At 42.8% G+C, this 26089-nt stretch overlaps 1 protein-coding gene across 3 annotated transcripts in view; it reads right to left on the bottom strand.

Moving 5' to 3' along the window:
* Positions 1-26089, bottom strand: part of Tnpo1 (transportin 1) — an 85674-nt gene that overhangs the window by 44851 nt on the left and 14734 nt on the right. For 2 of the 3 annotated variants that reach the window (XM_028871709.1, XM_028871711.2), the window contains exons 2-4: positions 8234-8347; positions 5864-5939; positions 1151-1300 (exon numbers count right to left, since the gene is read on the bottom strand). In XM_028871709.1, the coding sequence (XP_028727542.1) occupies positions 1151-1300; positions 5864-5939; positions 8234-8347 (340 nt within the window). Of the gene's footprint in view, positions 1-1150; positions 1301-5863; positions 5940-8233; positions 8348-8476; positions 8698-26089 lie in introns of those variants that run through there. The other variant, XM_028871710.2, reaches the window with a different exon arrangement.

Genomic DNA, 26089 nt, shown 5'->3' with positions numbered 1-26089 from the left:
ACTTCCAACCTTCCAAGGTTAGTATACCAAATTCTACAGTCTGGACTACATACTAAAGGCAGGGTTATGATACGAGAGCTTAGGGAACCAACAATCTCACACTGAATTTCTGGATCTCACCCTTTCCTTCCAACTAACCTGCTTTTCTTCTGAAATCCCATTTTACTACATGTATATGGATTTCCTTCCGAGGTTTTACATAGAAATCACCGCATGCTCCACTCTTTTTAACCACTGCCAAGAGCTGGTGATGCACATGAGAATGACCTACGGAGCCTTAGTCTGTACCCCAAATTACAAATGGACCATACTCCTTAAACCGAAGTCAGAATAATGGTACTCTCTAACACGGAAATGTCTGGTGAGAGTTAAGAGCCTCACAAACACAAACAGTACTTCTCAAACCTAAAAGACAAACTATAAACCTAAGGGCCCCCGAGAACAAGAAACACTAAATGAGTCTATTTCACAGACGTTCATTTAAACAACCTGCTAGATCAACAGCATTCCAGGTCCTGGTCAAAGACAGCTTCTTACACCCACGGCAGGCGGCGGCAGTGGAGGTTTCTATGAAGTACACGCAGCTGCCACTTCTGTGGTGAGCCGCCGACATGTGTACAGACCGAACGGTCAGTGGTGTGCTCCCAAAGTGACTCATGCCAGCTATTAGAATTATCTTAATTTACTACTACATAAATGGTTTTTCAATCGCTGAAACCAAGCTGAACACGGAAAAGACTTAAAAAGCAAAGAAACCAAACCCTGCTGTTGGAGCAGACACAAAGGCGGCCAGTAAAACTAGAGTTCAATAGTAAAACTTTAGAATCCTATACTTATTGTTGCTATGAAACAAGGCTTTCTGTCCCTGCAGAGCGACACTAGAAATGACCCAAGGCATTGCAGACAACAGGGATGTCAGTGCACATAACCTGCATAAACGGCAGCATCCCAATTCCAGCCCTGATACCCCACTCTAACCAACTGATTCACCAACACCACCGGCCTTGGCTTCCCGGGGTTGCAGAGCTTTGACTGCAATGGTGAACATGACATAAGGATTTAAAACGCATAAACAAAAATTCCTGCAAAAAGAGCATCCCATTCCTAAAAGATTCCAAAACGGATACAAACTTTCTGTAACAGAACTTACCAACAGTGGCTCTGATCAGTGGAGAGGAGTCACCAATATTATTTAGACATTCACTTTTGATAAAGTCCGTTACACCGTTTGGGAAGTTCTGGAAATGAGCCTTCACATTGTTCTTCAAGATCAGACCGCTCAGTGATCTTGTGGGCTCATCTGTAAGGAGCAGCAACAGTACTGAGTTCTAAAAGAATCCTTATTGCAAAATGTACCAATAGCAATCACTTTAAAAGCATTTATAGTCAAGGATTGATTCCAACATTCCAACTTCTTTTCATTATAGTTTGTTTTAAAAATCACAAATTGTCAAAAATCAGCTCTATGATTTATGGTTCAGGGTTTCTCAACTTTGGCCCGACTGACATTTTCAGAGTAATTCTTTGGAGTAGGGCACTGTTTAGTCCATTTTAAGATGCTTAGTGGCATTACTGCAATGTCACAGATGTCACTATTCAGGCATGGCAATCTGAAATGTTTCAGATAACGCTAAAAGTCTCCTTGAAAGAAAACGACTCCTGAGAATCTCAAAAATTCTTCCACGTTGTGGGAGAAGTGGGGAGGGAGCAAATGTATAAGATATATAGGATCACTTTCACACAACACGACTGCTATGCTTTTTAACCTGTCTATTTGGGAGGAAACAGTAAAGCAAAAATCTTCCAAACCATTTAAAATAAACTGACTTTCAAAAACGTTCAAGATAGAGTAAGAGAGACAGCTCAGCCGTTCGAGGCTCATACTTCTCTTCATTCACTGCTAATGCTAACAGATGATACCAGGCTACCTACCCTCTTCTAAAAGCTCACAATGCACCCACACTAGCACAAGCATTACTGTATTCAATTTTTTTTTTTTTTTTTTTGTTTTTTGAGACAGGGTTTCTCTGTGTAGCTTTGTGCCTTTCCTGGAACTCGCTATGGAGACCAGGCTGGCCTCGAACTCACACAGATCCGCCTGGCTCTGCCTCCCAAGTGCTGGGATCCAAGTGCTGAGATCCAGGAAAAGGTGAAAAGCTACACAGAGAAACCCTGTCTCGAAAAACCAAAAACAAAAAACAAAAAACGGGTACTCGTCACATAGGACGGCTCACAAGCACTTGTAACTCCATCTCCAGGAGACATATCGAGGCACCCACACATACACAGCGTACACTGACCCAGGCAGCCAGGAACACACACAAATAAGAAAAAGGGGTAAAGCCCACATTAAAATGCTACCGCGGCACAACTGTTTGGCTCCCGTCACTCACTGTTCCGGTCAGGGTGCACCCCAATCCTGACTAGGAAAATCTTCAGGACTAAAGCAGTTCCGTGGCACACAGCCTATCCACATCACCACAGCTGCATGAACTGAGAGCACTCCGGCAACGCCTAAAAACACCTTTCCATTTCCAGTTAGCATGCACTTCAGTGAGCGACTTAAAACATTAAATCCTAAGTTTAAAACTTCACTGAACATCATCTTTGTCTAGAGTTAGATCCAGTTTCAAAAAGAAAAGGTAATATGAAATAAATGAACAGATATCTAACTTTCTCAAGGAAAATACCACAGCTGAATAATTTAGTAATAATTAGTTTAAGTGGTATCTATTTACTCATAGGAAATGTATTGTTTTTTACATTAAGTATGACAAGATGGAGAGTTTTAATAAACCATAAGGCAAAACCATTTAAAGTATACTTCCTGGGTCCAAATTCCATTTAAAAAGCTACCAATGAATTGCTTCCAACCCTTTAAAATAGGACTTTACACCATCAGGCCTTGATTTGCTCATCTGTAAAGTAAAGAAATAGACTAGCTCATCTCCGAGGCCTCTTCTGAACCTAAACATCTTACTCAGGTCAGATAACACCATAGAGGCAGAGGCACCTCTTCTGAGTTCGAGGCCAGCCTGATCTACACAGTGAGTTCCAGGGCTACAGAGTGAGACCCTACCTCTACAACAAATAATTTAAAAGAAAGCTCAACAAACAAAAATTTTATTTAATGATTCAACAACAAAATTACTAAATAATGGAGCTGGAGAGATGGCAGTTAAGAGCACCTGCTGCTCCTTAAGAGGACCTGTGCTCATTTCCCAGCACCCACATGGGGGCTCACAACCATCTGTAACTACAGTTTCGGGGGATTCTGATCTCTAGAAGCACCACATGCATGTGGTATACCTACACACATGCAGGCAAAACACTCCATACATAAAAATAAATCTTTTAAAGAGTAAGCATTTTCTGCCGGTAGTATTTGCTGAAGGAGGCGGAGCCAGGAGGATCACAAGTTCAAGGCCAGCCTGGGCTACACATTAAAAAAAAGAGTAAGCATTTTCATTGAAAGACAAAGTTATGTTCCTTCTCTAAAGTGGGTGGCCATAATGCCAGTAGAGGCTAGCTGGTTTTCTTAGAAAATGTAGGTATAGCATTCTTCTGGGCTGAAAGGAGATAAATTTATCAGTGGCAAAAGAAGAAATAAAAAAAAGTATTCTTTACACAAATACAAAACTCCCACTATATCCTTTGAAGAGAGTGCCTAAGAAATAGCCAAAATAAACTTTAGATTAAAAAAAAAATGTGAGTATCTTGTGGGTTTATAATTTAATAGGTCTATGTGTGTGTGTGTGTGTGTGTGTGTGTGTGTGTGTGTGTGTGTGTGTGTGTGTGTGTTGGGGGGGTTAGCTGTCTCTAAAATTTAATTTCTTCCTGTTATTTGAATTATGTATTTTCTTAAAAGTATCTTTGTATGCCAAGAAATTCTTAACAAATAAAAAAATGTAATACTACAACAACTCATTTGTGATTAGAGTAAGAAAGGATAGAGGACAGAGCACAAATAGGTTAAATTCTTAAAATAAAATTATTACAGAGCAGAATCTCATTTATAAATATTTTAGCTCTTTAAAAAAAGTGTGTTTTGGGCTGGAGAGATGGCTCAGAGGTTAAGAGCACTGACTGTTCTTCCGGAGGTCCTGAGTTCAATTCCCAGCAACCACATGGTGGCTCACAACCACCTGTAATGAGATCTGGTGCCCTCTTCTGGCCTGCAGTCATACATGCTGTATACATAATAAATAAATAAATAAATCTTAAAAAAAAAAAAAAAAAAAAAAAAAGTGTGTTTTACGCCAGGCGGTGGTGGTGCACACCTTTAATCCCAACACTCGGGAGGCAGAGCCAGGCGGATCTCTGTGAGTTCGAGGCCAGCCTGGGCTACCAAGTGAGTTCCAGGAATGGCGCAAAGCTACACAGAGAAACCCTGTCTCGAAAAACAAAACAACATCAACAACAACAAAAAAGTGTGTTTTAGCTAGGCGAAGCACATCTTTAATCCCAGGACTTAGGAGGCAGAGGCAGAGGCAGAGGCAGATGAATCTGAGTTCGAGGCCAGCCTGGTCTACAGATTTCCAGAACAGCCAGGGCTACACAGAGAAACCCTGCACTGAGGGGGGTGGGAGGGGGTGTGGGGGTTGCTGCTCTACAAATGAACTACACCTCTACACCTGTAGCCAAGCGGTTATTGATCACAAACTGATTTTTCTATACTAAGAAAAAAAGTATATTCCCAAGTATTTACCAAAGCAGAATAGTAATCACTGATTTTAAAAATTAACTAAAGCAATTTCTAGTTTAAAACCTAGATTTAGTTTTAACTTTTTTACTATGTCCCTCAATCACAAAAGCCACAAAAGTAACTAGGAAATCTGAGAACAAATCAAAAGAATCACTAAAGTGTGAATGAATTATCAAATCTTTACTTCCGTAATGGGCTAGAAACCAGAGCTGAGATCTTATAGGATCTGGGTGTCCATCAGGCATTTCCAGCTGAAAGAAGCAGGACAGGCTAACTGCCTTAGTGTCAGAGTCCAACAGCTTCCTCTACAGCCCAAGCACTGTTTTGACTATGGTTTCTGAAACACCCACTGCCAAACAAGCGACAGCGCCCTCACTCAGAGGCCAGAAAACGGTCAATGCTTATCTAGGTGTCTGCAGTGTTCCAGGAAGGGACATTCAACACTCAGTGTTATAAAGAACACGCCTCACTATAATATGAGCTCAGTGAGGGCAATGATCAGTATTTGTTTTATTCGTATTTATTTCCCACGGCCTGTAAATTGTCTGACAAAGAAGCAGTGCTAACAAATAATTTGTGTAATAAAGTCCAGAAGGACATATGACATGTATTAGGAACAGTCAAAGACCATGTCATTTAAAAAACAGACTAGTTAGTTTTAAAGTAATGTAGGAATAACTTAAAAGGAAAACTGTAATAGTTAATGACTCCAGTTGTTAATAACTTTAAAAAAGTATATAATTATAAATTAGAATAAAGTTCAGAGACAATAATTGGATGAAGTGTTTTCAGGATTTTTTCTATAATGAATATACACCTATAGTCAGGTAATTTTTAAACCCTACATTCAATCTGCATACTATTAGAAGTCAACCTTTGCTATACTCATATACAAACAATGAATCAAAACACCAAGACAGACTGTACAACACATTTCCCAACTGCAAATAATGAAGGGACTTATCAGTACCCAATCAGAAGGAGCATGCTTATTACCCATCTAAATATTGGAATGGTAAAAACTCTCTAGGCGGGACATCTGACATCCATCAATGGGATGGCAAAATGAAATCCTTTGAAATTAATGATTCACAGTATGTAGATCTTAATAGTGATAAAAGATGCTTTTTGTTAATTAGCTACACAAGCTCTACTTACCTTCAGATTTTAATTTTGTAAGAACAAAAATCAAGTAGTTGTTAAAATCTGGATATTGATTGAGTTGTTCCAGTTTCTAGAACAAACAGTAGTTAAGGAAACTTCTCTGTATAATCAAAGAAAGAAATTAAGCATTTTTAAATCTAACAATCAAAAATCCTTTTTACAGTATTTTTAGGCTTCCACTTTTTTTAAGAATATTTACTTATTAAATCAAACTTGATGGTATTTACGACACACTAGTACTTGTTAAAAAAACAAAACCTTTGAGTTCCTTATGGCTAAAATACTGCATCAAATATATTCAATGAGACATAAGTGAAGGTAAGCTTATGCACGCCCAATAAATCAATGCATTTTCAAAAACAGAGTTGATAACTTTAAAACATCCTAACCTAGTAAGTATTTAAGCACAAAAGACAAAATAATGAAAACATCCTAAAGAAATAAATGAGCTCAAGAGCTTTTGAGGAAATTAGCAAGATAGCCTTTTCTTTTCTTTCTTTCTTTCTTTTTTTTTTTTGACTCATTAGTTCTTTAGAATTTAAAAAGGACCAAATGCCATTTGTGGCCATGTCTCCACACCAATTCTTTACAAAGTTAGTCATATCAATTCTCTTCCATCCCAGGAGGACAGGTGAGGACATAAACTGGCAGGTGACAGTGACGTATGTGCTTGCCTACAGTGTTCTACTGCACCGAGAGATTAAAGTGTTTTCACCACAGAAATCTCCATCATCCAATACACTAGTACACTAAGTAAGCTTTTTACACATCAGAAATGGCCTCAAAATGCCTAGGGTCAGGATGTAAATTCTAGCAAAATATACCTTAGTGAAACTCCAAAATCTAACTACTTTCTGCAAAACAAGGATTATTTGTTTTAGTGTGCTGATGTTAATAAATTTTATCTATATTTTTCTGAAAAGACTTATTCCCATACAACTTAACACACACATATATACATCCATGTATCTGTATAAGTAACAGTCTTTCAGAAAGTGCTCAAGCCTATACAGAATAAATCTCTATGCTAAGCAGACAGAAAGAACAGGCCACCGATAGCACTCTAAAATCCCTTCAGTCTCCCAAGTGCTGGGGTTACAGAGGTGGCAGGACCATGCTTGATTAATTTGTTCTTACTCAGAGAACATAATACGCTCTGAATATAAAGTATAAACTGTATACTGACTACTGGACTGGTCCAAGCACCATACTTGGTATACAATAGGTATTTAAAACAAGAAATTAAAATACTTAGTCCTACAGAAATTACAATGCAATTCTGGACTTGGTTAATTTTAGAAACCAATTATTTTGTATAACAATACCGACATTTTTCAACTTCTAATGATAACACAAATTAAGACTTAATCTACATCGTGGTTCAGATAAAAGCTCCACTATACTCCAAACTACTATTTTCCCTAGTCTCAAAGGCATTCAAACAAAATGTCTTTTGAAACAATCCAAGTAGATCTAAGTCACTATCCCATCCATTTTTAATCGGGTCGTGTCATAAGCAGTCATCTACTGGAGAGCTGAGGTTACAGCAACGCAGTGCTTCTTTGAAATCCTCTAGTATCTTCACCTCTATGGTGTTTTAAAATGAAATAAGCTCGAACACCAGGAGCTTTTATTTACTAAGTTCCCCATTAGGTGATTTTGCTGCTTACTAAAAACAGTAACAGGAGAATTTGCTGCGAACACTGGAGACTTAAGTTCTTAAAGAATTAACTTGATTGGGCTTAACAGGGGTTAACTGGTTGAGATCTGGGAGTTCCTTCTTTCTGGAGCCTGCGGGAGCTCTCCACCCGTGCACACCTGTAAATGCACTATCCTTCCCCCTGCAACTGTGGCAATAGGACCGCTACCCCGGCACTCAGCACACAGTAAGCCCTGCCTGGGGTAACTGTAGTCCAGCCTTGGGCCAAAGCTTTACCCCGCAAACCCCACTGGAGCGCCGGGAAGCCTGCAACAGGTGGTAACGGGAGCACTCCCGAGCCGCCAGGCTTTCGGGCGCGGCTGGAGAAAGCCCCGGGCCCTCCCGACAGTTCAAACCCCGCGCCAGCTCCACCCCCGGCCGCGCCGCGCCGCGCCGCTCAGCCCCGCGCAGGCCCGGCGCCCCCGCCCCGCCGTGCATTGTGTGGGCCCGGCCGCTCCCGCTCGGCGGCGGGGACGTGGCGGCCCGGCACGTGTGGCCTCCCCGGCGGCGGCCCGGAAGCAGCGGCCGAGCCCCACGCGGCGGCGGCGGAGGCGGCGGCGGGCCTGGCGGGCTGCGGCCGCGTGCGCGAGGCCGGGCGGGGGCCGCGGGCGGGCGGGCGGGAGGGGCGGCGGGCGGCGGCGCGAGGCCCCGCACGGCAAGGATACTTGTTGCACGGTCCTCTGGATGGTGGTGTCTGGAGACTGGGACTCCTTGAGCAGCTGCAGGATCTGCTGAAGCCCTTGCTCGTCGGGTTTCCACTCATACTCCATCTTGGTTTGCTGCAAATAAAGCCAGACACAGGAAGAGACGAGCAGATGTTAGTCCCGCGCACAGGCCCGCCGCGCGTCCACGCGCGCACCCGCCCGCCGCCGCCGCCGCCCAGCCCCGGCCCCAACCGAGGCTCGGACCCGATGCCCGGCCGGACCGCTCCGCAGCTCCGCGCCAACGTCCGCTGTGCCTGTGCCGCCGCGGCCGCCTCGAGCGCCAGGAGCCGACCAGACTGAGTCACCGCGAATTTGCAATCTGGCCCCAAGATCCGCTCACGGGAGCCCCCTGGGTCCTAGTGCCACGGAGCGCTCTCAGTCCAGCCCAACTCATTCAGCCAGGCTAGGTACACTGAAGGCTACTCCAAAGCAAGCCTTGCGAAAGCAGCCCCTGTAGAAATCGGACTCGGCTCGTTATTTTAAATAAGCGTGGTGGAATAACGACAGCGACTGGACTGGGGGAGACGCCGGTAACTCCCCTGACAGCTCAACAGTGAAAAGAAAAGCACTTGCACTTCAACTTAATATAAAAACTATATTAGTCGTTCAAATAAAATATTAAGGGTGCTTTGCAATCATAACCACACCTCAAAAACATTAAATGCAACCTTTGAAGAACGTCGATGGAAAACATGCATCCTTTCATACACCTCAACTTAGGAACTCAGTAAGTGAAATAAATTCCATCACAAAATAACTGCCTTCCACAAAGGGCTGTGGGAAGAAGGAAAAACAAGAAAAATCATGTAGTTTACAATGGGGTAGTGTTTAATTCTGGTAAAGTATTCTCACCGGTCACCCCTCCACTTGATTCTAAAACCTAGTGAGGTGTATTATTTGCCCTCACTAAAGCTGAGCACATCACTGCAAAGGTTAATCGGTGGAGACCGGGAATTAAAGTGTGAGCTGCATCTGCTACAGCAAACTGAGGCGACTGTTATCAATGGCACAGTTTCATTACAATTAAATTCTCGAACAAAACCAATAAAACTAAAGCATTAACTTAATTAATTTTAATAAGCAAACCTATGAAAGGCTTGGTGAAGGAGAGGATTCTCATCGACTCTACTACTAGATTAATGGTTTAACAACTTTAGTTAGTAAAGCCACGTCCTAGCAGGTTAATTTTTCCCCGATGGTACTAAAATCCTCTAACTGACCTTGTCCTTTCCTTCATTTTTAAAAAATGTTTTCCCCTTCTCTCCTTCACTGTTTTGTGCTTCTTATCTGTAACATGACATTGCTCAACATCTTCCATTGGCTTCCTAAACAGGGCAAACAAAATCAATTGTTCTTCCAAAGGAACAGCAACAACAAAAACAACTAACTACACCAAACCCACAACCCACAACTCATCCGGACATAACAAATACTGATGTAGTAAGGTTTGTATTCCAGTTTTCCTAGTATCTGTTGATACTGTAATGTTTTACAATACGTACATTGTATTTTTTTTTTTTACATTATGTAATAGGAATTCTCATTTCTTCCCTGGCTTTAAATATTACTTAATTTAAGAAAATATTTTAAAACATATAGTGTTCCATTATATTGCTGTGCTGTAAATTTTTTAAACTTTTAATTGAAAGTCACAAAACAGTACAAATTGTAAGCATATAACCAGATGGACTTCTACAAGTGAACACAACTACTCGATCCACACCCAGTCAAGATGGAGGTCTCTCATGCTGGTTAGCACAATAAGCCCTAGTATAATTTCTATCATAAACTATGCTTTTTTTCTAACTTCAAAAGCTTTTATTAAATTGCAAGAACTACATTATACTAAAATAACATGGTCACACAAGTAAAGTTGATTCTTCCCACCACCAAGCTTACCTCTGAGACAATGATACTAAATTTGATCTATTTTTCCACTGTTCTCTAGTCTCAGTTACTACATACAGTGTTATGGCTGAAATATGACATGGCCCCAGGCTCACGTGTCTGAACCCTTGATTTCAGATGGTATACTATCGAGGAATGTGCTGGAAGTCTTTAGGAGGCATCACTTCTCTGGAGGAAATGGGTCACTGGGGGGGTGGGGGGTGGGCATAGAGGTTTTACGCCCACCTTTAGACTCCTGTTTAGTCTCTGCTCCCTGTTCCTTTGAACGTTCCTAGTCTATGGAGCAACAGGACGACATGCTTGCCCACCATGATGGATGGCTTTCTGCCATAATAGACTATCTCCACCAAATCAACTTTGCTTCTTTATATTGCTTCTATCAGAAAATGTATCACAACAACGAGAAAAAAAAATAACTAAGGCATATAGTCCTTCTTTGTTAGATAATACTCCATGCTACGCTAGTACTAACTCTACAACCTTTCATATATAATATAGCACCAATCATAACTCCAGGCCAGTGCGTGTAGTTAGCACCTGATGAAATAGCCTACTTATTCCCTCAGGGCCTCTTCAATGAAAAACTAAATCCAGGGGCTAATAGTCACCCAGTCAGAAAAGCAGTCATCACACCCATTCTAAAGGTGGTTCCCAAAAGATGTACTACATTATCAGAATATTACCACACTTCATTCAAATAAACAGGATATTTATTTATTTAGAGTCAGGGTCTCACTATGTAGGCCTGGCTGTCCTAGAACTCACTATGTAGACCAGGCTGGCTCAAAGATTGCCTGCCTCTCTCTGCCTGAGTGATGGGCTCAAAGATGTGCTCCATTATGCATGGCTCTTTATTTTTTTTCCCAAACAGTTTAGTATTAAGAATATCTAGCAGGGAGGTGGTCGTGCATACCTTTATTCCCAGCACTTGGAAGGCAAAGCCAGGCAGATCTCTGTGAGTTAGAGGCCAGCCTGGGCTACAGAGTGAGTTCCAGGAAAGGCGCAAAGCTACACAGAGAAACCTTGTCTCAAAAAAAAAAAAAAAAAAAAAAAAAAGAATATCTAATTTGGCCAAGTGGTAGTGGCACATGCCTTTAATCCCAGCACTCGGGAGGCAGAGCCAGTCGGATCTCTGTGAGTTCAAGGCTGGCCTGGTCTACAGAGCGAGAGCCAGGAAAGGCACCAAAACTACACAGAGAAACCCTAATTTGAGCTGGGTTTGGTGGCACATGACTTGAATCTCAGCACTAAGGAGGCAGTGGCAGGCAGATCTTCTGAGTTAGAGGCCAGCCTGGTCTGCAGAGTGAGAGCAAGCACAGTCAGCACTAAACAGGGAAACATCCCCCCCCCCCAAAAAAAATCTAATTAATATCTAATTTGACCAGACAACGCTGATAAGTGATCTCCAATACCATATCAAAGTTATCTATAACAAAAGGCTCTCAAAAATATTTGATTTACAACACTTTTTAATAAGTGTGGCAAAGCAAAGCATGGTGGCCTGTGCCTATAATCTCAGCACTCAGGAGGGTTAGTCAAAAGGATCAAGAGTTCAAAGCCAGCCTAGGCTACCTAACTAGAACCTGCCAAAACATAATAAAGCATACCACTGCAATTATAAACAGGTAAAATTTTCCACTTCAGCCATTCTTAGTGTGCAGTCGCAGCGTCAAGTTCATTCTCATTACTGGGTCACAGCTGCCACTGTCATCTCTAGAGCTTACCTCAGTTTACCAGCGATCAAATCAAAGTCATATCTCAGAGTAGGCAGAGCCATTTCAGAGTCAATTAGATAACAAGATAACCAAGCATACCAGCTTTACATGAGGTAGAAACCACTTATTATTTAAAGAACATTTATGTTAATTCAATAGAATATCAAAAGTAATAAAGATTTTCTTCTAACATTTAAATAATTACTGGATGACTTACTTTTTTCATAGTTGAAGACTCACACCTAAATGTGTCAAAAAAAGTAACATCCAATGGTAAATAAAAACCCAAAAGGCAGCTCTTGGAGAGCCACCTAGAGTCAAGCAGTCTGAAGGTTAGTCTGCTTTGCATATGAGTTCCAGGCCAGTCAAGGCTTCAGAGTGAGACTCTGTCCCAAAAAGCATGAATAAACAAATCAACTAGTTGAGAGAGGAAGACTAAGATGCTGTGGAAACCTAGGCAAGTCAATCACTCCTCGGAGCCTTAGTTTCCCAACTACTGAATGGGAGTATACCAACTTCAATTAGATTATAGACAGATGATGCTCAGCACAGACTCTCAACGACTTGAAAAAAAGTAGTTATCAGAGTTAACCAAGGGGCTGGAGAGATGGCTCAGTGGTTAAGAGCACTGGCTACTCTTCCAAAATATCCAGGCGCCATTCCCAGCACCCACATGGCAGCTCACAACTGCCTGTCCCTCCAGTTCTGGAGAAATCTGATGTCTTCTGGCCTCCACAGGCAACACTCATATGCAGTGGTGCATTGACACATGAAGGCAAAACCCCAACACACAGAAAGAGAGAGAGAGAGAGACAGACAGACAGACAGACAGATAGCCGGGCATAGCACGCCTTAATCCCAGCATTCAGGAGGCAGAGCAGATGGATCTCTGTGAGTTCAAGGCCAGCCTGGTCTATATAGTGAGTTCTAAGACAAGCTACATAGTGAGACTCTGTCTCAAAAAAATCCCAAAAAAAGGGGGGAAAAAAGTTAACCAATAGGGCTGGTTAAGAGCACTGGCTGCTCTTCTAGAGGAACAAGAATGGAATCCCAGCACCCACATGGCAGTTCAAAACCATCTGTAAATCCAGTCCCTCGGGCTCCAGTGCCCTCTTCTGGCCTCTGCAGGCACCGAGCACCCATGTGGTGCATTAAGTTGAGTGAACAAATATTTGTTAGATACTACTGTGTTGCTACTCATTCAACTGAATAAACATGAAGTTGAGCAATTATCTCATGCATGGTGAGCACTGGAGACTCAAAGGTAAGTAAAATACAGTTCTCAATGAGAGAGATGGACAAACTGTCCACTAAGGAGTGCTAAGGGAAACAGGCAAATACATTCTGCTAGGAAAGAGAAATGTTTCCCTCATCGCTTCAAAGCTCTTCCTCCATTTCAATAAAATGCAAACAACTGTTTGCCAAACAGTCACAAGTTCCCACCTACATGTTGCGTCACCATGAAGTGATACATGTGGCCATCAGTGACAGGACTTCCCCAAAGGTAAATAAGGTGTGGTAGTGGTAGCGTTCCAAAGGAAACATGGCATCATCACCCTAGTGGATGGAACACTGCAGTTTTACTCCTAGAAAAGTGTGTGTGTGTGTGTGTGTGTGTGTGTGTGTGTGTGTGTGTGTGTGTGTGTGTACTGGAACGTGTGTGTCTACTGCAACACTGAGTTTTACTCCTAGAAAAGTATGTGTCTATGTGTACACATAATAACCTTGCCAAGAGTTCCATGTGTATATGTAAATAAGAGTAAGGCTATTGTCTCTGAAAACTATAAACACATTTTTGTTTCACCTCTATGAGACGTTCTAGTAGAACATTCACAATCATACAGGATGGCTTAGGGCAGTTCTTCCCAGTGAACATCCAACACCACTCTGTCTTACCCTATAAATGAAGAGTATCTCTTAGTCATGACGTCATTCCCCGTCAGCAGCATCGAGTCAGTGAGGAAAGTCTACAGCAAGGAAAGAGTACGAGACTAAGACAGCAGAATACTAATCCAGCTGTGAGGTCGGGAAAGAACTTCCGTCAAGAACTGATTTTTCACTTAAGATCTAACAGACCAAGAGCCAAAGCAAATGTGAGGAGGGTGGAGACTGGCAGTGGTGGGGGGGTGGGGAGGGGGGACTTTAAGGACCCACGGCCTGTAGCCGCGTCGTGAGGCGGGGAAAGGCAAACTCACGGAAAGCTCCTCCTACCAAGAAGATGCCCATCTTCTGCTCTGGACTTCCATGCTGTTTGGCTAATGTTCACAGGGATTTTGCAAACCCCTCAGGCCACAGCTGACAGCAGGAGAAGCCACAGGAAACCTAACTGTCCAAACTTCACCTGGAGTTCCAGTGTCAGAAGGGTAGTCATGTTCCACTAGAAGTTCAAGTTTGGGCCTTGAACTGTAGAAGACTTAAGCACTGTTCTATACATGTGGGTCATGGTGGTACTGGTCTTTATTCCCAGCATTCAGGAGGCAGAGGCAGAGCCTGCACCAAGTGAGTTCAAAGCTAGCCTATCTAAAACAACAAAAACCCAATAGAGTACTGTGTCAATAACAGCGGTGGCTAACATTTTTTTTGAGAGCCAAGCAGTTTTCTAAGTGCTTCCATATGATAACTAATTAAATTTCACAACTTCATGACACGGTACTGATAGTAACCACATGCAACGGATAAGCAAATTGACTCACGGGGAAGTCACTTGCCTAAGGTTACTCAGCAAGGAGATGGCGAGGCTATGACTCTACCCAAACTGGAGTGGTGGTGCTGTAACCCCAGTTCTGAGGAGAGGGAGGAGGTCACAAGTTCAAATCCCTGTCTCCAAACATTAAACAAAGACCACCCATGAAGGGACTCTGGTATCAAATCAGGGTCCAGGTCCTGATATGCTGCCCTTTCCAACAGAAATTCAATCTGTGACCTGGGAAACCAATTGTAAAACACACGAGTCCACACAATAATATACTGTATGCCTCTGTGTGAGGTGAAAAAGTAAAGCCATTCTTTACTACGTTAAAAATCCGAACAGACCTCAAAAATCAGTCTAAGGGAGATATTTTGACATCGCTGAGTTAAAAATGTTCTAGATCTAAGTCTTCACTAAGTCCCCTTGTTGTACATGCATACCATGTATTACTTTCATTAAAAAGCATGTGAATCAAAGCAGAGCTTAAGAGTCGTGCTGAATCATTTGCAGAATAAAAATTTAAGACATAGACTCCCGCAGTAAACGTCTCTTACTTTGGCTTTTCCCTGGAGGGGAAGGGGGATGCTATGATGAGCAAGGAGGAAGGGGAAACAGATATCCATGGGACGGAAAAAGAACATCCACTGGGTGGAAGGGCGGGGGGGTGAGGCCAAACTCAGGACGAATCTAACCCAGTTCAGGAACTGAGCTCAATTAGACTGGAAAGCAGCAAAGAGGGCAGTGGTGGAGGTCAGGGAGGCTGAACCTGGGGCCTCAAGCATCCTAGGCAAGTACTGTAACCACTGAGCTACACTCCCAGCCAGACAGTCTATTTAACATGGTATTAGACACATGAGTTTTAAAACACTCTTGACTGGTTGACTGCTTAGGATAAATGGTTCAATTAGCCACTTGGAAGAAACATGCTAAGAAGTTAAAATCTTCATTTCCCAGCAGCACAAACTTAATTGGTGCCAAAGTGCTGGAAGATAGGCAGAAGAGAGAGAACTTTAAATAAATGTATTCTCAGCATGCAGAAGACCTTTGACCACTAGAAATGCCACCGACATGAAAAGGTGTGTCTCAGTGACTGAGTGACAAGGGAGAAAAGCCTGACCCCCAAATTCAATCCGATCTCTACACAAGCACTTCTTAGACTCCCGCTTATCCAATTCACCACAGTGTGAGGAGACAGGCACTAATCCACCACATAGGGGTAGAAGCTGGGAGAGGTTATGCAGCCTGTTTAATTTATATGGGACAGAGGGAGTTACTCAACACCAAATTATGACTCCCCAAGTCTGTACAGAGCTGAGTAATAACAGTAATCCACGTGCCAGGCTTTATACTGCTGTTTAAATGTGTTTAATTCCATGCATATATACTATTATTATCTCTACTTTCCAGGAGGATGGGACGGAAGAGAACGAAAGCAGTGTGTCCAGCCACAGACAGTATAAACAAAAAGCCAGGATTCCAAGGTCTGCCTGACCAGGGCCAGCACACACCCTACCCCGTTGCCTGTGGCACTCCACACGTGTGACTCGTCAGAACTTAACAGTGGGCAAGCAGTGGACACTCCTGGGGACACTTTCCCCATCCTACCTATCACCGAGAACTCGGCAGCCCTCCTGAAGCTACCCTCTCCAGTTCAGTCACTTCAGGTCTGAGGACTGTACCTTGTGTCTAGAGCTCCTTTCTCTGTGTGTGAAGGCCATCCTCAGGGACTGTCTGTCCACTTTAGGAAACAAGGTCTGTCACCAATTAGACAAGGATGGCCGGCCACCTGGGACTCACTCTGCCTCCCCAGTGCCGGGATTGTTAGCATGTAACCTATGCCTGGCTTTTTGCCTGTGTGTGTGTGTGTGTGTGTGTGTGTGTGTGTGTGTGTGTGTGTGTGTGTGTGTGTGTGTTGGAGATCAAGCACGTCTTTATGCTTGCAGAGTAAGGCACTTTACCAACAGAGCTATCCCATCGGCCTCATTTTTTAGAGTTTAACCTTTTAATCTTTAATCAAAACAAAAGGCTGATAGGACTGGTGTCTCTTTATATTTAACTTTTGATAATACTTGTCATTTGCAAAAAAAAAACAGCAGTTCCTTGTTGAGTTCTATAACAAATATAACCATCATAGTGGGTCTCCGTCTCCATGTATCGTTGTGTAACTTAAGCCAATGATTTCTGAACTCCAATCATATAATCACTAGAGACTTGCAACTGGATGAGAAGCAGTCGACCTCAGTATGTCTACCTCTGGAAACGCTCAGTGCTTCTTACTCTAGTGAGCGATTTCTGAACTAAAAGGACAAAAACAGAAGAAAAGAACAGACGCAGGTTTAACTGGTTAATATGGAAACCTAGCGGTCAGAAGGCTAACGAAACTAAAACTTAAGAGCATACTGTTCAGTTACTGAAGAATTTGTACCACAGAGCTGGAGAGATGGTTCAGTGGTTAACAGTGCTGTTCTTGCAGCGGACCTCGGTTCCACTCCCAGGACCAACATCAGGTGGCTCACAACCACCTGTGACTCCAGCTCAGGAGGATCCTATGCCTTCTGGCCTCCCAGGCACCTAAACCTTTGTGCACACATGTGGAGACACACACACACACACACACACACACACACACACACACACACACACACGGAGGGAAGGAGAGGGAAGGGAGAGGAAGAAGGAGAGACTAAATCTTAAGAAGTAATTTGTACTTTTCAGCGCAGACATACCAGAGGCTTTGTCATTTAATGGTGACAGAGACTGGGTAAGGAATTGCACTTAGGCCCAATGGCAGAAAAGGAAACCTAGAAGAGTTCAGTTTTGGGTGGAAGAACAAAAGTACTTATTTCTAACAAATTCCAAGTAAAACCAACCAAAGTCAAAATGACGGCCCTTGATTGGCAGTCCACCCTGTGAGTAACCCCGATCCTGGCCGCGACACCAGAAGGAAAGAGTGGGTTCCAGGCCTCCAGCACTGCAGTGTCTGTCACTAGGGTGTACCGGTGCTCGTCCATGGCGACATCACAGGGCTGTTTCTCTAAACAGAATTAGTGCCACTGCTTACTGTAATGAGACACAGGACACAGGCCCTGGGACACGGAGTTAAGGGAAAAGCTTCTTTAAATTCTCCTCTATTACAACAACATGATTATAAATTTTATTTTAGAACATTGATTATTGCCAAGAGGTTTTAATAATTTCAAAATGCTTTTGTATTTGATTTGTTCAAAATTCTCACTTGAATTGAGGAGCTAGTCTTAGTGATGTTAAATTAAAACTCACTAAAAGTCACTTAGCTACTAAGTGTTAACTGAGCTGGGCCGGGTGGTGGCGCACGCCTTTAATACCAGCACTCAGGAGGCAGAGCCAGGCGGATCTCTGTGAGTTCGAGGCCAGCCTGGGCTACCAAGTGAGTTCCAGGAAAGGCGCAAAGCTACACAGAGAAACCCTGTCTCAAAAAACGGAGAGAAAAAAAAAAAAAAGAACAGAGCTGGGAGGCCAGAGAGAGGTTCTATGGTTAAGAGCACTTGCTGCTCTCGCAGAAGATTGGGGTTTGGTGCCCAAAAGTCACATGGAGGCTCCCAACTGTTAACTCCAGGCGCTCCAGCACCCTCTTAAGAGTATCAGGCACATGTCATGTGCATCCAAGCATTCAGTCAGGACACTCATGCACATAAATAAAAATAAATATTAAAAAAGAATCAGGCTGGAATGTCTTCCTATTCTGAGTTCAATGTTTCTACTATACTGCTTTGGTTCATAGGTAATTATGTAAGTACAATCAACAACAACAAAAAAAAAAAAAACGGTAGCCTGTCTTAAAGAAACGTTCCTCTGTTGCTGGATTTTAACTCACTGGTTTTGATGCTGGCACGCATAAATGCCAGAGACAGTGATAGTGCCTGGTAAAGTGCTGGTACCGAGCGAATGAAACCACACCAGCATCATGTAAGCTACTGCTCTTACTAAATGTAAGAGTTAGTAAGAGGAGGAGGATTTTTAAAAAAAGGCCAATTCTTCTTCCCATGAAACGTCTGAAATTGTTAAGTCAATATAAGGAAGGGTCCAATACTTTACAGGTGCTATTGTACATATTTATCAAGTGAGCCATGCCTGAGACTAAAACAGAAAACTAGCTGACTCTAGGAAAACACTAGACAGCCCATGGGCTAACTAACCACCACATACCGTCTTGAGGACAGCACGCCACTTCACTGCTCGACTGCTCTCAAGTTCTCAGACAGCCTGGCTAGTTCGCACTCATCTCCCAACTATCCTGAAGTACAGTGCATCGATTCGGTGCATATCTTACCATCTCAAAGGAAACAGAAAAAGGAGCCCAGGGCTGTGTTCACTCTCAAGGATTAAATTAGAAAATGGCCAGAGCAGTGTGAAGAGTAATGGTTAAAACACAGTAAGCGGTTAGAGATGCGATTAGCAGCGGTGTTTACCTAATCTTCCACCTGTTCACTAACGAACGGCACACTCACTCGTAACGGGGTGCATCTCAGTAATGTTCAGCTCCAGGACAGACACAGCAGAAAAACACAGCAAAGGAAATTAACTTTAAAAGCTTTTTCACACTTATTTAATTTTTGTGTATATGGATTTTTATCTGCTTGTATGTACGTACCCCACACATGTGCCTGGTGCCCACCGAGATCAGAAGAGGGTATCAGGTCCCCTGGAACTGCAGCTACAGCTGTGAGGCCCCAGGTGGGTCTGGGGACTGAACGCCAGGGCTCCTGTGGCTCCACAAGAGCAGCAAGCACCGGTAACGGCTGACCCATCTCCCACGCCCGGCCCAGAAATCAAGTTTTGTAGTTTTAGTTCCTAAGCTGAATCTTATTTACACACACACACACACACACACACACACACACACACACACACACACTTTAACTGCTATGAGTATAACCCCAGTTCTCTCGATTTTACTTTTTCAGGAATCTTTCTGAGCACAGTTAATGATCTGCAAAGTGAGCCAATGAAAAGATGAAATAAGGATATAAAGAGCCACAGCTGCATTCATTGCTTCACACTACACTGCCTACTGAAACTGTCAGTAAAACTCAAGATTTCCCAAGCCAACCTACACCATCGGCAACAGTAAGATGAAGAGGATGTGCATCAGTTTTGTGTTATCAGAGGACATTCAACAGAGCGTGCTGTTTCACTTGTCATCTAAAGGGGAGGAGCCCTGCTGGGGTTTGAATGTACACTGAAACCCACTTTCCAGAGGACAGTCAAGAGCGAGTCTTTGGAAGGTGAAAAGGGCTTAGGAGAGGGTCGAGGTGGATTGCTGGCCCTTCCATTCTTACTCCGCCGCATGCCATAACCACATGAAGACACAGCAAAAAACCAGGAAGGGCTCCACCCAGTCTTCTGCTACAGTGGGGTCAGCAGGCTCACACAGGTGATACCGGAGAACCAGAAAAACTGAGAAAACAGCAGAGGAATAGGAGAAACAAACAGAGACATGGAAACCAAGTGATGAATATTAAATCAGATAGGAGTTTAATATGCCTGAAAAAATTAAGAGAAAAAGACAGGGTTTGGTTGATGGTGATCTTCATAGTCTGCAGAGACAGATAAAATACATCACAAGAAAACTTTAAAGTCAAAAAGTGGGGGAAATGTGCAGAAAATATAATCAAACAAAAGATGTTACCACCTAACTAGAAGTTTTAGTACAAAAAGCGGTACTATATAGTCCGAGTGTTCAAATATGTTTTCTTTTTTAAAAAAAATTATATTGGGGCTGGAGAGATGGCTCAGAGGTTAAGAGCACTGACTGCTCTTCCAGAGGACCTGAGTTCAATTCCCAGCAACCACATGGTGGCTCACAACCATCTGTAATGAGGTCTGGCACCTTTTTTCTGTGTACATAATAAGTAAATCTTTAAAAAAAATTACATTGAACATTATTTTAACATTATTAATTTGTCAAAGTAAAACACACACACTTCTATCACTCACTATACAGTGGTTCACACATCCCTATTTTTATGATGTGCCAACACTTTGCTTGAAAGTTTGGCTTTGGCCGGGCGGTGGTGGCGCACGCCTTTAATCCCAGCACTCGGGAGGCAGAGCCAGGCGGATCTCTGTGAGTTCGAGGCCAGCCTGGGCTACCAAGTGAGCTCCAGGAAAGGCGCAAAGCTACGCAGAGAAACCCTGGCTCGAAAAACCAAAAAAAAAAAAAAAAAAAAGAAAGTTTGGCTTTGTTTCCTGTGTTCTCTCTTGTGTTCCATCCTGTGAAGACATTCCCTCCTAACTGCTGTTAGACTGATTTGCAGCACACCTAAATGGCATGGAGGACAGCAGGGAATCACAGGAGTTTTCCTGTTGCTGGGGCATAAATAGTAAACCCAACGTTGACTAATGTCACTGAGAACTTGGGACCATGAACTAAGACAGTCTGTTTTCCTTTTACTATAACAAAACAACAATGAAGCTTAACGAGAAATATAAGGCTAATAAACTAAGGCCAGGTATGGTAATGAACACTTTAATCCCAACACTAGGGACGCAGAGGCAGGCAGATCTCCGAGTTCAAGGACAGCTAGGTCTATAGAGCAAGTTTCAGGACAGCCAGGACTATGCAGAGAAACCCTGTCTCTAACCCCCCACCAAAATTAATAAACTAAAAGAGTAAAATATGAGGAAATTTGAGACTGTTGAACACAGGATAATGCTAACCAAATGTGAGTGTGTAACTCTAAACTGAATACTGGCCTAATTAGTAACCCTAAGTACTTAGAAAGTATTTGGTTATAAGTATATGACTCTAAAAAATGAATATTGTCCTAATACTAACCCTTACTGAAGTTTCTTTCACAAGTAGAGAGGCTGTTTTAACATCTCATTCATCCCCCTCATCCCACTTGGATTCAACAATTAAAATCTAACTGAAATAACCACATTAACCATGAGAGGGGGAAAAAAAAAAAGAGCCCTACACATGGCCAATCCTTTTATTTAAAAAATAAGGCTCAGAAATCAAAATTACAAATTAAGAGGAAGAATTTTATTTCTGACTTTAAAACATGCAGTTTTAGGTGACCTTTTCTACCTTTATGTTTGAATGGTACACTGACATCTGATAAGCACCTCCAGAAAGCCATGGGCCCCTTCCTCAAGGAATTAGCAGTCTATAGCCCATGTCTCAGGGAAGAGAATCATGGCCAAGTTTACTGTGTGACCTCATTTCCTAAACACAATTGATGAAACTTCAGACAATGACCTTCCATGTGATGAATCCTAGTACAAAAGATGAGCTCTATTCAACTTTCTTTCCTGGGAAGATGATCAGGCAGTACTAAGAGATTTAAAACCACTTGCCAGTTCTTTTTTTTTTTTCTGAGACAGAGTTTCTCTGTGTAGCTTTGTGCCTTTCCTGGAACTCGATCTGGAGACCAGGCTGGCCTCGAACTCACAGAGATCTGCCTGCCTCTGCCTCCCGAGTGCTGGGATTAAAGGCGTGTGCCACCACCGCCTGGCTTTTTTTTTTTTTTTAAAGATTTATTTATTTATTATGTATACAGTGTTCTGCTTGCATGTGTCCCTGCAGGCCAGAAGATGGCAACAGATCTCATTATAGATGGTTGTGAGCCACCATGTGGTTGCTGGGAATTGAACTCAGGACCTCTGGAAGAACAGCCAGTGCTCTTAACCTCTGAGCCATCTCTCCAGCCCTACTTGCCAGTTCTAAAAGTTTTAAGCTAAAAGGTCACAACTTGTAGGGAGGTAGCCACACCCAAGATAAAATGACAAAGATCAGAAAGTCTAAGCAGAGAGAATGGATCAGCACAGAGGGATGTAAAGTACGGAGCAAGAGCATGTGGAATGCCTTGCTTCCTGATTACTTTGTAATTCTAACCTATGACTGACTTAAATAGATCCCACCCTGGATTTCAAACTAATGGAATGTGTTTCTTTTCCTTGAAAAATGTATAGCCAGAGGCAGGCATGGAGGCGTATGTCTTTAATCCCAGCACACTGAAGGTAGGATCTCTGAGAGTTTAAGGCCAGCCTGGTCTACATAGACTGCTCCAGGACAGTTAGAACTGCATAGAGACCCTGTCTCAAAACAAACAAACAAAAACAATTGAAAAGAAAAAAAAAGTTTAGCTTGAAAGAAATACTAAATAACTATTCAAATATCCATCATATAATCATATTCATAAGCCGGGCGTGGTGGCGCACGCCTTTAATCCCAGCACTCGGGAGGCAGAGCCAGGCGGATCTCTGTGAGTTCGAGGCCAGCCTGGGCTACCAAGTGAGCTCCAGAAAAGGCGCAAAGCTACACAGAGAAACCCTGTCTCGAAAAAAAAAAAAAAAAAAAAAAAAAATCATATTCATCATGTGATTATACAACACTATGAGCAACAAACTTTCCCAAATGATTTTGCTTCACCTGAGTATTTGCAGTTCTCTGGGACCTGTTTGTTGAGTTGGTACAAGGTAGCTCACGAGCATCTTGGGAATGCATTTCCTTAGCTTGTACACCAACGTGAATTTGCAAGTGAGCATCAAAGTCCCCGAGAGGTACTGGGTATAATGAATACATCCAGAAGGTAGAGAGGAAACTGAGTAGAATTATGATAGCAGCCAGTAAAGGCATGCACCTCCTCTACTAAAAATTCCTTTGTTATCCACTTTTCTTTCTTCCTTCCTTCGGTTTGTATGGATGGATGTGCCTGTGTAATGAATATTTGCAAGAATGTATGAAGGCCATTGGACAACCTTGAATGTTCCTCATGAACCATCCATCTTTACTGTGTATATATTTTAAATAGACTCTCAGTGACCAGAACTTGCCCAATCTGCTAGGCTGGCTGGCCAGAGCACCCCAGGGATCCGCCTGTCTTTGCCTCGGCAGTCTAGCACGGGTTTTCAAAGCCGGTTCTGGAGATCCAAGTCATTTAAGGGCAAGCCCTCTACTTTTGTGTTGAAGAAGGGCAATGACCTCCTAACGTTCACTTCGTTAACACTTTATCCAGGTGAGGGAGAGGTCAGTGGCGCTTCTCCCTACCGCGCCCGTTCTAGGACACTGCTTGTTTCTCAGGATCCTTCACGTCTCCTGTACTTCCACGGGGTAGCACTGTGTGAAGTTGGTAGACAAACACATGCCTTATTTGGGAAACTGTGAAAGGGTCTCCAGCAATGGTCCATCAGTACAAACTGGTATGTTCTCATAAGAGTAATACGCAAATAACTATCTGGAAAACTCATTTAGAACCAAAGACAGGACGTAAAAGAAAGTTCACAAGAGAAACTCCAGTCTCTCTGTCTCTCTGTCTCTCTGTCTCTCTCTCTCTCTCTCTCTCTCACACACACACACACACACACACACACACACACACACGAAAAAGACAGGACAGAAACAACAAAAAGTTAGTAATTATCAAAGTGGTTATGTTATAGGAGCTTTAGGTCTTTATCTCTCCATAAAACCTTTTAATATTGTGAGTTTATAACGGTCGCGGTGAAAAATCCATCTTCCCTCAGTGTAGTCACTGGAAATCATATAAGAGCAGGGACCCCAGAGAATGTCCTTGGCTCATGATACAATGCTGCCATTCAAAGTTGCGACTTAAGTCATGGAGCTTCAGTTACACTTTGAAAATGTGTTAGGAAGGCAGAGGTGGAGGTGGAGCCGGAGAGCCAGGGTGTGAGTGCCAGCACTCAGGTGGCACTCAGCCCCTTCCGTGTGTGACTCAGTTCCAGGGATCCAACACCCTCTTCTGGCCTCCCCCACCACCAGGCACGCACATGGTACACAGACACATAGGCAGGCAAAACACCAGACACAGAAAAATAAAAATAAAATTGGAACAAAAATTAAAAATAATTTCTAAAAGACAACATAAAACTTTTTAAAAGGCACAAAAGCATGAAATACAGTCTACTAAGTTTTTTGTGAAAAAATGTTTAAGGTTATCACACTTTAAAGAGTCCAGTCTTTGGGGCTAGTGAGAGAGATAGCTCAGCTGTCCTGGGTTCGATTCCCAGAACTCACATTGTGGCTCACAGCCATCCCTAACTCCAGTTCTAGGGGATCTGGTGCCGCCTTCTTCCGACCTTTACAGGTGCCAGGCACACCAGCAGTACACACGCATACAAAACATTGATAAAACAAATAAGTCTCGAAGGGCTGGTCTCAACATCAAAGGACAGAAACTTTATTTTTTCCTTAGAGAACAAAAAAAGCTCACTTGTGATAACCACTCTAACGCTGTGTGGAGCCAACTTTAACAATATTATCACAGGAAGAGATTACTATTCAGACCAACTTAAATGTAAAGACACAGAGACATAGTAACACTGCTCAAAATTTAACATAAGAACCAATGCCACAATTTCACTGAATTTCAAAAGCATCTTTTAGTCATTTCCTAATTTTTCAAGACACTGACGCATAATTGTGAAAATGCCATGCAGGAAAACACCCAGAGATAACTCAAACAACACGGACAGAACCAACAGAAAAATCTTAAAAGGTGAAAGCTAAAAACAAAACAAACAAACAAATCCACCCAGAAGAGAAAGCCTGTAATTCTACAATGGTTTTTTGAGACTTCTGTAAGAGTAACTACAACAGCTTTCCAAAAAGTCCTAACTATAAATCCTAAAGAAAACGTTACATACATAGTTATGAACCACAAGAAACCAGAGGTTACAGCTTCAACTAACTAAAGAGGAGCTGGCGGTGTTGCATTTGTGAAGGCAGAGGTTCCCAGAGCACTGAGACACTAGAAACACCTCACGAAAGAGCAAGTGAGAACCGCTCACAATTTAAACAGGGCGGCCGATGGATCCTGCTCAAGGAAGCCCGTTGGTAAGAAGGACAGATGGGAGCGCATGCAAGTGCTTTCCCTGGTTTAGAATCCAGGGCACAGCCCTGGTGTCTCTGCCACCTTGCAGGCAGATAGCACTGGAGCCTACACACCCAGATGTAGACACACTGAGTCCAGTGAGAGGCCTCCAAAGGACTCACTGTTTCTACTACCCTAAACTGATTCTTAGAGTCAGAAATGCACTTCTTACGAAATAAATTCCTAAACTTCTCCCTAGAGAAGGGTGGGGCATGGACAACAAATCTCTCCTTAAGTCATCATGAAGCAATCCTTTAGTTTAAATAGTAACTGTAGGTAACAAGTGATCCACACACTTGCAGTCAGCAAAATGCAGCCATCTTTTTTAACTCCTGGTTATAGGGATTTTGGAGATGAGGTCTTGCTATCTCACCATGTTGCCCAGGCTGGCCTCAAACTCAAAGGCTCATTCATGACCTCCGGGGGCAGCGGGCACATGCAGCAACTGTGCTTGGCCTGGGTTAATACACACTCAAAGTTCCCTACGAGGTAAGGCAGGCTTCTCTGGAGCGCTCTCCTTTTTTTAATCCTGCCCCTCGTTCACCCTCTCAGTTAAACTCTGACATCCACTCTGCTGGTCCTCGATTCAGTACTGTTTAGGCTAAAACGAGATTCCAGAAAAATCCGC

The sequence above is a fragment of the Peromyscus leucopus genome, chromosome 11, assembly GCF_004664715.2.
Source record: "Peromyscus leucopus breed LL Stock chromosome 11, UCI_PerLeu_2.1, whole genome shotgun sequence".
Classification (NCBI taxonomy): domain Eukaryota; kingdom Metazoa; phylum Chordata; class Mammalia; order Rodentia; family Cricetidae; genus Peromyscus; species Peromyscus leucopus.
The sequence above is the reverse complement of the archived record's forward strand: the minus strand, read 5'-3'. Positions and strand labels throughout refer to the sequence as shown.